This window comes from Cottoperca gobio, chromosome 4 (assembly GCF_900634415.1).
Source record: "Cottoperca gobio chromosome 4, fCotGob3.1, whole genome shotgun sequence".
Lineage (NCBI taxonomy): Eukaryota > Metazoa > Chordata > Actinopteri > Perciformes > Bovichtidae > Cottoperca > Cottoperca gobio.
The window spans coordinates 28,486,377-28,501,351 of record NC_041358.1 but is presented as its reverse complement, the minus strand read 5'-3'; the positions used below and the strand labels follow the sequence as shown (position 1 = coordinate 28,501,351).

The window sequence follows — 14,975 nt, the reverse complement described above, 5'->3', positions numbered from 1 at the left end:
TTGTTTCCTGTCCTCTCATGTTGTGTGTGTGTGTGTGTGTGTGTGTGTGTGTGTGTGTGTGTGTGTGTGTGTGTGTGTGTGTGTGTGTGTGTGTGTGAGTGCAAAGAAACCCTAAATGCAGCTCGTACCTCAGAGACATGTGGCTCGGCTCAGGGCTCCCCTTATTTAAACCTCTGAACCTCGCCAACATTAACTTCCCGTAGCGTGCCATCAAACAGGACGCACGCCAGAGGAGTCTCAGTCAGTTAGTGTCAGCTGAGGGTGGAGGTGAGCAAAGCAGGTGTGGGAGTAGTTTAACGTCACCTCGTGCCTCTGCCCGAGATTACCCGCCGTACCTCGGTGGCACAGGGAAGACCGAAGGATAATCTTAAGCTTACATGACAGGAGATCCCCAGATATCTTTGTACCGCTGGAGCTCTGCGAGGAAACGTAACCAGCTTAGAGGTCAGGGCAAGCACAAGCGTGGTGCGCCTGTCCATGTGCAAGGTGTGGGATTGGCTTTTTAGAGGTTACCTTGGTGTTAAATGTGGGTTTGGTGTATGTGTGTGTGTGTGTGTGTGTGTGTGTGTGTGTGTCTCTAGCTCTGTGTGTTGTAGCTGAGGCAGTGAAGGATGCAGGAGAGCAGCTCTGACATGTTGATTAATGGCATTAATCAGCAGCAGCAGTGTGTCAGTGTCTGCATGGCTGTATCCTGCACAAAAACAGCTTCACACCTGAGGGACCCCCCCCCCCCCCCACATACACACACACACACACCCCTCCCTGTACACCAGACATACAGACACTGAAGCATGATGTTAAAGGTGAAGCACATGTCTGACGGAGTGTTTAAAGCAGAAACATTTTGTGTGTGAGTAGAGTCGACATATATAAGGTCTTTTGCTGTCAGTAATGAAGTGGAAGTTTCCTGCTGATATCTGTTAGTTGTATTTTTTAACAGCATTTGCTGAAAGACGTGTTTTACTCACAGCTTCCAAACTTCAGGGGACAGGCGTGAGCGTCCATCGGGAAGTCCTCCAGCTGCATGGGGCATTCTGCTGCTATAGTCAGTCTGACAGAGGAACACACAGACGCACTGAGTTAGATGAGACATCATCATCATCATCACAAAGGAACAGACTCTCTTAATACAAACAAAGCTATTATTCGTCTTCATCAGTGTCTCAGACAGTGAAGAGTAATTTACTGCGGCTGTAACCAGCAGCTGAGCCACCAGAGGGAGCCGGATGTTCTCCATCCAGGAACAACGAAGCAGCTGCACGTGCAAACATGAGCGTGAGAATTATTTCTCAAAGCAATTGAAGATTATTTCCTGCAGCACATCCGCCACCTGTCTGACGGACTGCAGTGAAGCTTTGAATAAAACTTTATTGGAAAGAAAACAAAACAAACGAGCCCCTGGAGTGATGTCATGCTGCCCCCTGCTGGACACACTGAGAACGTGCATCATTCCACTCTACAAACACCTCACATTATACGAGGTAATACTAGTAACACTAGTTATATTAAAGTAATTATTATTGTGTTTTGTAATGCACGTTGAGCTGCATCTCTTGCACATGCACTACATTTATCTTACGGCTGATTTTACATATATAATCTTATAAATGATGACGCTTTGCTGCAGATTACAAAACCAGCAGCGTCCTGACGGGGCGTTAAAGCTCCAGCTGTGCAGCTAAATATTGTTCAAAGTTTATTTATAGTAGTAGTTTAAGTTTCACGATGCCAAATATGTTCTGCTGAATTTTAAGAATATTTTGCAGGAAGAGATGCACCTGTAAAATAGAACATTTCTATTTTATCTAATAAAGTCTGGGTTTTAATGTTTGATGTATTAGCCTCATGAGTAAATTCATCTGGTATGTTTTGCTGCAGAGTATTAGTGCCAGAGGGGAAACATGAGGGATGATTTATTTATTTGCATTTTGAGAATAAAGTCAAACGTTTGATTATAAATAAAACTTCTCGCACATAAATGAACTCACGCCTGCCTGTAACTCAGTCTGAGCACATCTAACACGAATACACTATATCACATAAATAAGATTTAAATTGTCCCCAGAGCACTGATTCAGTTTATTAAAGGCTGTGCTGCAGAAGTAAGCTGCACGTCAACATCACGCAGCAGCGCCTGTGTTTACAGAGATACTGACGAGTCATCGCTTTACCCTCAACGTGCTGTATTACAGAATAATATTCTACTGATGATCCTCTGTGAGTGTGTGTGTGAGTGTGTGAGTGTGTGTGTGTGTGTGTGTGTGTGTGTGAGTGTGTGTGTGTGAGTGTGTGTGTGTGTGTGTGTGTGTGTGTGTGTGTGAGTGTGTGTGTGTGTGTGTGTGAGTGTGTGTGTGTGTGTGTGTGAGTGTGTGTGTGTGTGTGTGTGTGTGTGTGTGTGAGTGTGTGTGTGTGAGTGTGTGTGTGTGTGTGTGTGTGTGTGTGTGTGTGAGTGTGTGTGTGTGTGTGAGTGTGTGTGTGTGAGTGTGTGTGTGTGTGTGTGTGTGTGTGTGTGTGGTGATGCCTCTCAGTATTATTAGTTCTGTTGATTGGATGATTGACAGATAATAAACGAAGCAGTCAGAAGATCGTCGGCTGAGACGTTTGTGTTTCGGGTTGTTGGTGAAACAAAGAAATGATGATTTGACACCTTGTGGTGAAATATAACGAGCATCTTTCCTGCTCCCTCACGTGACTCTGCGCAGTCTTCGTCCGCTGAACCGTCGTTTTGGAAGATTTGTTTCGTCCTTTTGTCATTTCTTTATGCAGCTTGAAGTTTCCTGCGTCTTGAAACTCATGAGCACCTCTCTGGTAATTTAAAGTGGAGTCTCTGTGCAGACGCTGAGCTGTACAGACTGTTAGTGAAGAAGAAGAATCTCTTTGTGTAGGAAGCTCCTCTTGTTTCAGATGCACACACACACACATATATATATATATATGTGTGTGTGTGTGTGTAAGTCACAGAGAGGTCCTGCTCTGCACACAGTCTCTCTGAGAACACACACACACACACACACTAACGTCTCGTGGTGTCTGAAGATGAATGTTTGAGCTGAAGGTTCCTCTGATCGTATTCGATTGTGAGGATTTACTGTGGTGATGACAGAGCGCAGATATAATATCTCGTTGTGCGGCTTTTCTAACTTTGAAGTCACAGGTGTGTGTGTGTGTGTGTGTGTGTGATGCAGCTCACACACACACTGTACATCACGGCGGCCGTACGAGAAGTGTTGCAGCAGAAGAGTTCACGCTGCTCTGCTGCTGCAGTAAAGCAACAACACATATCCAGCTGCTTCTCACGCGCGATGCAGAAGATGTGTTTTAAAAAGGAGAAGTTCCTCCGCATCGACACATCGTGTGTGTGTGTGTGTGTGTGTGTGTGTGTGTGTGTGTGTGAGTGGACATGTTTCAGTCATCTCTGATTGGATTACACAACCTTTCTAAACCTCTCTGATCCAAAGTGTCCGTTACCTCATGGTGTACAGCAGCGTGCCGTCGTCCTTCAGCCGCAGCAGCTTGTTGGGCGTGGTCATGTTGTGTGCGATGGATTTCTTCCCGTTGAGGAAGAAGGTGTCCGGAGTCCAGATGTTACTGGCCAGCAGATTGTTGAGAGGAAGCATCTCCATCGGACCTTTAAAGCAAAGTCGCTCATCTTTCCAGCTCTGACGGAAGAACACGTCGATGGTGTACTCCTGCAGAGACGGTTCAAACACAATGAGTACACGCAGCGTGAACATTTCTCTTCTGGAGATGTAGCAAATATAATATACATACATAAATACACATATTTAATGAGCGAATGCCTCATGTGCATATTTAAACACCCCTCCCTGTACACCAGACATACAGACACTGAAGCATGATGTTAAAGGTGAAGCACATGTCTGACGGAGTGTTTAAAGCAGAAACATTCTAACTGTGTGTAGATGTAAACTCTCCACAGCTACATTACATCACGCCTCATGTACATATTAAACACTTGTGATATAAACTTGTGTTGATGTGAGTCCTGAAGATTCCTGCTGAAATCTTCTTCACCTGCAGTTCCACTTAATTAACTGTTTTTGTTAACGACACATTAGGAAAGATCAGGGAGCCAATTAGACGCCGTGATATAATGAATTCGTGTTCTTGTTTAATGAGTTTGCATCTGTTTTGCACACAGCTGTATTGAGGTTGACATGACTGAAAAAGAACATTTTGAATATGTCGGAACATCTTTAGAGACGTTTAGCGGAGGATGTAACTTCTCACCATTTCAGTGTCAGACACGGGACCGAAGCTCGTGACAAAGATGTTGGTTTTGATCTCCGTCACCTTCTCTGTAAGAAGACAGAATATCAGCTGTTTGTTAGTCATGCGTCATTATTCACATTTACAGACGTTACATCAGAGTGTAAAGCTAATGTTGCAGAATCTTCTGCACATGAAGCAGAGACGACAGAGAAACTTTTACTGTTTGTGAACGTTGGATCCTTCGGACGCAACTTCCACGCTCAGATGTTACAGTCTAATAACATTATTCATGAAGCATTATACGAATATCTGAAGCTAATTAGCACTTAGCAAAGTGGAGACGGGAATAAGAAGTCTGCCCGTTCAGACTTCTGTTCAGCTGCGTGCCCTGTCATCAATAATACTCAACACATGAAGTGTGTGTGTGTGTGCGTGTGTGTGTGTGTGTGTGTGTGTGAGCTGAAAGTTGTGTCATAATTGTGAATGTTTTAAAAGAAATCCCTCAAAACACCAGTTTTACAGGTTATTTTGTGCACAATTAATACGTTTTAATTGTAACTTTGTGAGGAATAAAAAAACAACGGATTATATTTATAAATATATATATATATATATATATATTTATATATATATATATATATATAAATATATATTTATATATATATAAATATATATATAAATATATATATATATATATATATTTATAAATATATATATATATATATATATATTTATATATATATATATATATATAAATATATATTTATATATATATAAATATATATAAATATATATATATATATATATATTTATATATAATATGGTCTCAGCTTTGCCTTCGTGTGTTTACTTTACTGCAATCAGCTGATTACAAATACATAAACTTTAATCTTAGACACACTTCAGAGCATCATCAGCGACACATCCAGACACATGTTCACCTGAACACAACACCTGCACTTCAGTAGAGTTCACGAGACACAATCCTTCTACATATTTGTGCCGAAACTGGATTTTTTGTTTTTTCTTTATATTTCATTATATTTTAGGAAAATAAAAGACTGAATATATTATAAGAAAATGTCCGTACGTCAGAAACTACGAGGCGCAAAATCAACTATTTGGTATCTTTGAACTCAAAACTATTTAAAGATTAAAGTTGTGCACACATGCAAAACAGTTTTTAATATGGAGGATATTTAATAAACACGACGTCATGTTTCATGAATCCTGACTGAGGTTCGATCCCCGACCCTGCGACCTTTTGTGCACAGAATGTGTTGATGGTGTTCGTCTGCAATGATCCAAACACTTTCTGTTGCACTGAAGCAGGAGGAGAAAACGTTTCCTTATTGTCTGCAGCAGACTCTGGACTCCTCCGTGGTTTGGTACTTCAGCCTGCGTCTGCTGAGAACAATGGAGCGGCTGCTTTATGAGCAGGAATAACGTCTCTCAAGGTCACACGATCGGCCTCAGCGTGTCATTCAATCACACTTAGAGGAGATGCAAACAGCTGATCATGCCTCTCTGTCAAAGACTTCATGAATACAGACGCATCTCCCTGTCTGGGACCGAGCGGGAGACAGATGTGCAGAGCACAGTTCAGTGTGAGGGCTGAAACACACACTGCTCTCGTGTGCACCTACCTCCCAGTCCGGGGCGGAGTCTGTTGTCATACCCGTCCAGCAGTCCGTCCAGGATGCGCGTAAAGATGGTGATGTTGTCATTTAATTCGGCCTCTTTGGGAGTTCCAGTTACATCCTGGGAGAGGCTGCAAATAAGAGACAGCGATTAGGAGAAGACACTCGGACATCTTTCAATATGATGATTCAATGCAGTCGTGTTCAGTGAAGTCATATATCCAGACACGTCGACTGTGTTGAGGGTTAAAAAGCACATGAAACCTTATCAAACTCAGATAAATTAAACTGTTGTCTTAAGAGGAGACACTGATTGATGCCATGAAGCTTAATCAACACAATGAGGCATTATGTAATGCTAACTTTTAGTGAATTTAGGAGAAATCTACACACACAAACAGACACAGTTAGTAAGAAAACCTCCTAAATGTGGATTCTGATGTTTTGTTTCCTCTCGTCTGACAGAAGACGAGTTAAAGAAGATAAATAGCTCAAGGTCTCAACATTCACCAGCATAAGAAACTCTGTTTCTGTCTCATTTTAATCAGATTTCTCTGTATTATATAAACATAGTCGGTGTACAGTCAGTTTCATCTTGTATAATGAAACTGTTGTGTTAACTCTGCAGAGAAAATAGTATTTACATCACACAAGACATATAAACTATTATCTTAATTTAAAAGCACATGTCAGCCCCTGAGCAGCGGACGCGTCTGCACTGAGAGTCAGTTGCTCACCTCAGACGGCAGGTGATGCTCACAAGCAGGACGCAGACCCACAGACGCCTCATTGCAGAGCTGTAGCACATTCCATCGCCCATTCCTGAAACAACACATCCTCACCTGTTTCAGACTGCAGGAGCGTCCTGCTGCCGGCAGCACAACGTCACTTTATTTATCCCACAGCGCTTTACTAAGTCCACAACTTCCAAACTAGCAGGCGGGGTCAACACAGCAGCCGCAGCAAATACAATTACACATTTAGCTATAAATCATATAACAATACAGAATTAAAGTCATTTAATTCTGTATGTATTTCTTGTAAAGCTTCTGTAGCAGCAGTTTAACTGTGGAAACTAAATATTAAACATTAAATCAGACTTCTCATTATAAAGCAGTGCAGAGTTGTTATTAAGCTTTTCTGCAGACAACACTAATGTTTCACATGTGCCGACAGTATCACAACACCAGAGCTGCAAAGAGGAGTCGACTGTTCTGTTCGTGGATCCACAGAAAATAATCCACAACTATTTTGATCATTAATCCTCAGAAAAGTCATTTTTCATGCAGATATATCAGAAGAAGCTGTTTCCAGACTCTCAGATGTGGAGATTTGCTGCTTTTCTCTGTTTTATCTCACATGAAAGTGACATTTAAAGACATCAGCTCGGACTGTGAGACACTACGATGGACGTTTCTCAATATTCTCTGACATTTTGAAGACCAATCGGTAAATCTAGAAAACAATCGGCACATTAATCGATAATAAAACTGTTAGTTGCAGCTCCACACAACACAATGCAGCAGTCCATGCACCCAGATGTGCAGCTACACAGTTGCATTTTCGAAACACTACAGAACATCTGTACAGATGTTAGCTGATGTAAGAAGAATCTGAGGTGCAAAGTTCCTCTGAGATCTTTAAACCTTCTTCTTCTGTCTGTGTTGGATCCTCTGTCGCTCACCCTCTCACTGCACGAGCCTCGGATTCATTTCACTAACGCACCTTCTCTGTAAGTTGCGGACTTCTGACTGACTGAGCTAAAGGTGTGACATGCTTCTACCTGTACACTGCACACATCTGTACAGCTGCACCGCACACTGTGCACAGTGTTGCTGAGACTGTACGCACCCTGCGCCGCTTCCCCTTCATTCACGACTCACTCGTGCTCTCTCATCCCTCCTCGCCTCCCTCCTGCAGGAGGGACAGTGAATGCCTCTCCTCCCCCGGCTCTACAGTGTACAGTATGCGGTGCAGGGTCTCCACTGTATTCTCCTCCAAAGCCCGCACGTCCCACTACATCTCGTACTGCACGCTGGCCTGTAACAACGCGGTGCTGCACAGGCGCGGAGCCGCAGCTTCCAAAGCTTACCACACAAGAAGACGATGCGCAGTCAAACTTCTCCCAGCTCCGTAGATATATCTCACACGCAGATCGCAATGTTTAGTATCTGGCATCAATTGTGAAGAACGTCACCTCCATCCGCGCACAAAGACTGCATATCGGAAGGGGAGACAGAGAGGAAGAAGAGGGAAAGATGTGGACTAATTCCACTGTCAGCGAGCTTTATTTCGCCCCAGAGCGATTAAAAGGTTGGCAGCGAGAACGTAAAGGCTTCCCAACACTTCTGCTGACTGACCATCCTTTAGTTCGGTCTCCGAGGAGCCGCCAGCACACAGCAAGCTCTGCACAAAATCCAATACTGTATCCAAAGGCAAAGCACAATGCAAATAGACTTTGGTGCGAATTAAAGCGACGAGCGTGCAGTGCGGCCAGGAGAGCAGGAGGATGTGACCAGTGATGCTGGAGAGATGCTGGAGAGAGATGGGGAGACAGATAGGGGAGGGAGGGGGAGGCATGGCACAGAGGGAGGGAGAGAGAGAGAGAGCGAGAGAGAGAGAGAGAGAGAGAGAGAGAGAGAGAGAGAGGAAAGAATAAAAAGAAGTATAGTAGTAACAATGATAGCCATGAGAGGGATCTCCACAACAACAAACCTTTTAAACACTTTCATCATCTTCTGATGATCTGCGAACTGTAGCAGCACAACATATCACATCTGTATCTTATGAGTAATGTTGCAACAGAAACATGACTCACTGTGGTTCTTGTTTTCTAAATAACAATATCTAACATTTTCACATTTAAATGTGTAAAAACTCTCCCTGTGTTGTATATGTAGTGAGACAGAGAAATGTGTAATGTCCCTGAAGGTAACGTTTCCTCTCTCCTGTCATGGTGTCATCAGTCCTGTGTTGTATATGTAGTGAGACAGAGAAATGTGTAATGTCCCTGAAGGTAACGTTTCCTCTCTCCTGTCATGGTGTCATCAGTCCTGTGTTGTATATGTAGTGAGACAGAGAAATGTGTAATGTTCCTGAAGGTAACGTTTCCTCTCTCCTGTCATGGTGTCATCAGTCCTGTGTTGTATATGTAGTGAGACAGAGAAATGTGTAATGTCCCTGAAGGTAACGTTTCCTCTCTCCTGTCATGGTGTCATCAGTCCTGTGTTGTATATGTAGTGAGACAGAGACATGTGTAATGTCCCTGAAGGTAACGTTTCCTCTCTCTCCTGTCATGGTGTCATCAGTCCTGTGTTGTATATGTAGTGAGACAGAGACATGTGTAATGTTCCTGAAGGTAACGTTTCCTCTCTCTCCTGTCATGGTGTCATCAGTCCTGTGTTGTATATGTAGTGAGACAGAGACATGTGTAATGTCCCTGAAGGTAACGTTTCCTCTCTCTCCTGTCATGGTGTCATCAGTCCTGTGTTGTATATGTAGTGAGACAGAGACATGTGTAATGTTCCTGAAGGTAACGTTTCCTCTCTCCTGTCATGGTGTCATCAGTCCTGTGTTGTATATGTAGTGAGACAGAGACATGTGTAATGTCCCTGAAGGTAACGTTTCCTCTCTCTCCTGTCATGGTGTCATCAGTCCTGTGTTGTATATGTAGTGAGACAGAGAAATGTGTAATGTCCCTGAAGGTAACGTTTCCTCTCTCCTGTCATGGTGTCATCAGTCCTGTGTTGTATATGTAGTAAGACAGAGACATGTGTAATGTCCCTGAAGGTAACGTTTCCTCTCTCTCCTGTCATGGTGTCATCAGTCCTGTGTTGTATATGTAGTGAGACAGAGACATGTGTAATGTTCCTGAAGGTAACGTTTCCTCTCTCTCCTGTCATGGTGTCATCAGTCCTGTGTTGTATATGTAGTGAGACAGAGACATGTGTAATGTCCCTGAAGGTAACGTTTCCTCTCTCTCCTGTCATGGTGTCATCAGTCCTGTGTTGTATATGTAGTGAGACAGAGACATGTGTAATGTTCCTGAAGGTAACGTTTCCTCTCACCTGTCATGGTGTCATCAGTCCTGTGTTGTATATGTAGTGAGACAGAGACATGTGTAATGTCCCTGAAGGTAACGTTTCCTCTCTCTCCTGTCATGGTGTCATCAGTCCTGTGTTGTATATGTAGTGAGACAGAGACATGTGTAATGTTCCTGAAGGTAACGTTTCCTCTCTCTCCTGTCATGGTGTCATCAGTCCTGTGTTGTATATGTAGTGAGACAGAGACATGTGTAATGTCCCTGAAGGTAACGTTTCCTCTCTCTCCTGTCATGGTGTCATCAGTCCTGTGTTGTATATGTAGTGAGACAGAGAAATGTGTAATGTCCCTGAAGGTAACGTTTCCTCTCTCCTGTCATGGTGTCATCAGTCCTGTGTTGTATATGTAGTGAGACAGAGACATGTGTAATGTCCCTGAAGGTAACGTTTCCTCTCTCTCCTGTCATGGTGTCATCAGTCCTGTGTTGTATATGTAGTGAGACAGAGACATGTGTAATGTCCCTGAAGGTAACGTTTCCTCTCTCTCCTGTCATGGTGTCATCAGTCCTGTGTTGTATATGTAGTGAGACAGAGACATGTGTAATGTCCCTGAAGGTAACGTTTCCTCTCTCCTGTCATGGTGTCATCAGTCCTGTGTTGTATATGTAGTGAGACAGAGAAATGTGTAATGTCCCTGAAGGTAACGTTTCCTCTCTCCTGTCATGGTGTCATCAGTCCTGTGTTGTATATGTAGTGAGACAGAGACATATGTAATGTCCCTGAAGGTAACGTTTCCTCTCTCCTGTCATGGTGTCATCAGTCCTGTGTTGTATATGTAGTGAGACAGAGACATGTGTAATGTCCCTGAAGGTAACGTTTCCTCTCTCCTGTCATGGTGTCATCAGTCCTGTGTTGTATATGTAGTGAGACAGAGACATGTGTAATGTCCCTGAAGGTAACGTTTCCTCTCTCCTGTCATGGTGTCATCAGTCCTGTGTTGTATATGTAGTGAGACAGAGACATGTGTAATGTCCCTGAAGGTAACATTTCCTCTCTCTCCTGTCATGGTGTCATCAGTCCTGTGTTGTATATGTAGTGAGACAGAGACATGTGTAATGTTCCTGAAGGTAACGTTTCCTCTCACCTGTCATGGTGTCATCAGTCCTGTGTTGTATATGTAGTGAGACAGAGACATGTGTAATGTCCCTGAAGGTAACGTTTCCTCTCTCTCCTGTCATGGTGTCATCAGTCCTGTGTTGTATATGTAGTGAGACAGAGACATGTGTAATGTTCCTGAAGGTAACGTTTCCTCTCTCTCCTGTCATGGTGTCATCAGTCCTGTGTTGTATATGTAGTGAGACAGAGACATGTGTAATGTCCCTGAAGGTAACGTTTCCTCTCTCTCCTGTCATGGTGTCATCAGTCCTGTGTTGTATATGTAGTGAGACAGAGAAATGTGTAATGTCCCTGAAGGTAACGTTTCCTCTCTCCTGTCATGGTGTCATCAGTCCTGTGTTGTATATGTAGTGAGACAGAGACATGTGTAATGTCCCTGAAGGTAACGTTTCCTCTCTCTCCTGTCATGGTGTCATCAGTCCTGTGTTGTATATGTAGTGAGACAGAGACATGTGTAATGTTCCTGAAGGTAACGTTTCCTCTCTCTCCTGTCATGGTGTCATCAGTCCTGTGTTGTATATGTAGTGAGACAGAGAAATGTGTAATGTCCCTGAAGGTAACGTTTCCTCTCTCTCCTGTCATGGTGTCATCAGTCCTGTGTTGTATATGTAGTGAGACAGAGAAATGTGTAATGTCCCTGAAGGTAACGTTTCCTCTCTCTCCTGTCATGGTGTCATCAGTCCTGTGTTGTATATGTAGTGAGACAGAGACATGTGTAATGTCCCTGAAGGTAACGTTTCCTCTCTCCTGTCATGGTGTCATCAGTCCTGTGTTGTATATGTAGTGAGACAGAGAAATGTGTAATGTCCCTGAAGGTAACGTTTCCTCTCTCCTGTCATGGTGTCATCAGTCCTGTGTTGTATATGTAGTGAGACAGAGACATATGTAATGTCCCTGAAGGTAACGTTTCCTCTCTCCTGTCATGGTGTCATCAGTCCTGTGTTGTATATGTAGTGAGACAGAGACATGTGTAATGTCCCTGAAGGTAACGTTTCCTCTCTCCTGTCATGGTGTCATCAGTCCTGTGTTGTATATGTAGTGAGACAGAGACATGTGTAATGTCCCTGAAGGTAACGTTTCCTCTCTCCTGTCATGGTGTCATCAGTCCTGTGTTGTATATGTAGTGAGACAGAGACATGTGTAATGTCCCTGAAGGTAACATTTCCTCTCTCTCCTGTCATGGTGTCATCAGTCCTGTGTTGTATATGTAGTGAGACAGAGACATGTGTAATGTCCCTGAAGGTAACGTTTCCTCTCTCTCCTGTCATGGTGTCATCAGTCCAGTTTTAAGACACTTTCTACATCCTGGTGCTTTTAACTCTATATTTGAAGGATGAAGGATTTTAGTCCTGAACTTCTGGATCTTAAGTTCTCAGAGAAACAAGCTGAACAAACGTTAGCGGCAGCCGAACAGCGTGCAGGAGAAACTCTGATGTTTAACCTTTGAATCAGAGAGAGGAGAGAAGAACTCCCATGATGCACCGCTGCTGCACCTCCACACTAAACTCCCATGATGCATCGCTGCTGCACCATCACACCAAACTCCCATGATGCATCGCTGCTGCACCTCCACACTAAACTCCCATGATGCACCGCTGCTGCACCATCACACCAAACTCCCATGATGCACCGCTGCTGCACCACCACACCAAACTCTCAGGATGCACCACTGCTGCACCACCACACCAAACTCCCATGATGCACCACTGCTGCACCACCACACCAAACTCTCAGGATGCACCACTGCTGCACCACCACACCAAACTCCCATGATGCACCACTGCTGCACCACCACACCAAACTCCCATGATGCACCACTGCTGCACCACCACACCAAACTCCCATGATGCACCACTGCTGCACCACACCAAACTCCCATGATGCACCACTGCTGCACCACACCAAACTCCCATGATGCACCGCTGCTGCACCACACCAAACTCCCATGATGCACCGCTGCTGCACCACCACACCAAACTACAGCTTTTCTTATTGTTTTCAGAGTCTCCTCGTGACAGAACGATATTTTATGCATTTAACAGTTTTAGGATTATAAATTAAATTCAATGATGTTGTATAAACGTCAGCGTGTGCAGCGAGGACGTGTCAGGTGGTTACATTGAGACACTTTACAGAGTAAACACTGATCCAGTCCTTTAGATTGGTAACGGCTGATACTGGTGCTTCAGCAGAACTGTGATGTGAGCGATACAGACAGACGAGTTATTAGTCAGAACTCAATATTGTAATTTATCAATGGAATCATATAGTAATGAAAGAATATTGAGATATCTTAATATATAATTAGTCTAGATTCATACTAACCATCCCTAGTGTTTGGTTTCTTTGTAAAACTACTTACATGCACTCCATACTTCTATCCCACTTTGATAGTGCAGCCTATTGTCGGCCTGACTTATGTGGGACACAACTCCAGATCCTTTTGTTGGCTAATGGTCCAGATTGCAGGAGGAGACAGTATGTCACACACATACTGTATGTTTCATCATTCTGCATTCAGCTCACAACTGAGTCAGTGATGGAAATCTGTTGAATCTTAAAAGATAAGAACAAGTGCAAAGAGTTGTTTGTGAGCAGCACCTTCACGAGTGTGACAGCCTTCAGGTCACTGTGTTACCACAGAGAGTCATTGCTCCTTCTTCTGTGTTTACAGGAATGCTGTTGATGGGAACAAGAAGCTGTACGCCATCTACGACACGAGGTAAGAATCCATGTAGAGTTCATCCTCACATGCAGTGAAACAGAGTCTCTTGAATAAGTGAGAGTTGTTGGGTCGAGTCCAGTTCCAGCTCTCTCGTCCGCTGCAGTGATATTGAACTTCTTCCACTACGGCAAATACTGAAGCAAACAGAAAACAAGAGCTCAGAGAGAAAGTACTGGGACAGAAAGTACTGGAAGAGAAAGTACTGGGACAGAAAGTACTGGGAGAGAAAGTACTGGGACAGAAAGTACTGGGAGAGAAAGTACTGGGACACAAAGTACTGGGAGAGAAAGTACTGGGACAGAAAGTACTGGGAGAGAAAGTACTGGGAGAGAAAGTACTGGGAGAGAAAGTACTGGGACAGAAAGTACTGGGAGAGAAAGTACTGGGAGAGAAAGTACTAGGAGAGAAAGTACTGGGAGAGAAAGTACTCAGAGAGAAAGTACTGGGAGAGAAAGTACTGGGAGAGAAAGTACTGGGAGAGAAAGTACTCAGAGAAAATACTCAGAGAGAAAGTACTCAGAGAAAGTACTCAGAGAAAGTACTCAGAGAGAAAGTACTCAGAGAGAAAGTACTCAGAGAAAGTACTCAGAGAGAAAGTACTCAGAGAGAAAGTACTGGGAGAGAAAGTACTGGGAGAGAAAGTACTGGGAGAGAAAGTACTCAGAGAAAATACTCAGAGAGAAAGTACTCAGAGAGAAAGTACTCAGAGAAAGTACTCAGAGAAAGTACTCAGAGAGAAAGTACTGGGAGAGAAAATACTCAGAGAGAAAGTACTCAGAGAGAAAGTACTCAGAGAGAAAGTACTCAGAGAGAAAGTACTCAGAGAAAGTACTCAGAGAAAGTACTGTTAATGTAAGAAAACACATTAATGTTGCATCTGGTGAAGGAGGAGCGTATAGTTATTACAGTATACATACTGCAGGGTATCAGTAGTTTAACTATTATAATACAGAATAAATGATTTGATTATATTTGTAAGTAGCTAAAGATGTCAGAGACAACACAACGTGTCTTCATGTAGAGGCGTAGAAGTGTAAAGTAGCAGGAAATGGAAATACTCAAGTACCTCAAAATTGTACTAAAGTACAGAACTTAGTAAATACACTTAGTGTGCATCTTAATATGATTAAACTCTGAGACCCGCTTCACGAGATGCCGTCT

The 14,975-nt window shown here is 43.3% G+C and overlaps 1 protein-coding gene across 4 annotated transcripts in view; it reads right to left on the bottom strand.

The window, feature by feature from the left end:
• The window catches only part of gabra5 (gamma-aminobutyric acid type A receptor subunit alpha5), a 32,006-nt gene that overhangs the window by 16,408 nt on the left and 623 nt on the right, over nucleotides 1-14,975 (bottom strand). For 3 of the 4 annotated variants that reach the window (XM_029429253.1, XM_029429250.1, XM_029429252.1), the window contains exons 1-6: nucleotides 7,966-8,360; nucleotides 6,611-6,695; nucleotides 5,880-6,004; nucleotides 4,252-4,319; nucleotides 3,469-3,689; nucleotides 969-1,051 (exon numbers count right to left, since the gene is read on the bottom strand). In XM_029429253.1, the coding sequence (XP_029285113.1) occupies nucleotides 969-1,051; nucleotides 3,469-3,689; nucleotides 4,252-4,319; nucleotides 5,880-6,004; nucleotides 6,611-6,693 (580 nt within the window). In that variant the 5' untranslated portion in view covers nucleotides 6,694-6,695; nucleotides 7,966-8,360. Of the gene's footprint in view, nucleotides 1-968; nucleotides 1,052-3,468; nucleotides 3,690-4,251; nucleotides 4,320-5,879; nucleotides 6,005-6,610; nucleotides 6,696-7,965; nucleotides 8,361-14,975 lie in introns of those variants that run through there. The other variant, XM_029429251.1, reaches the window with a different exon arrangement.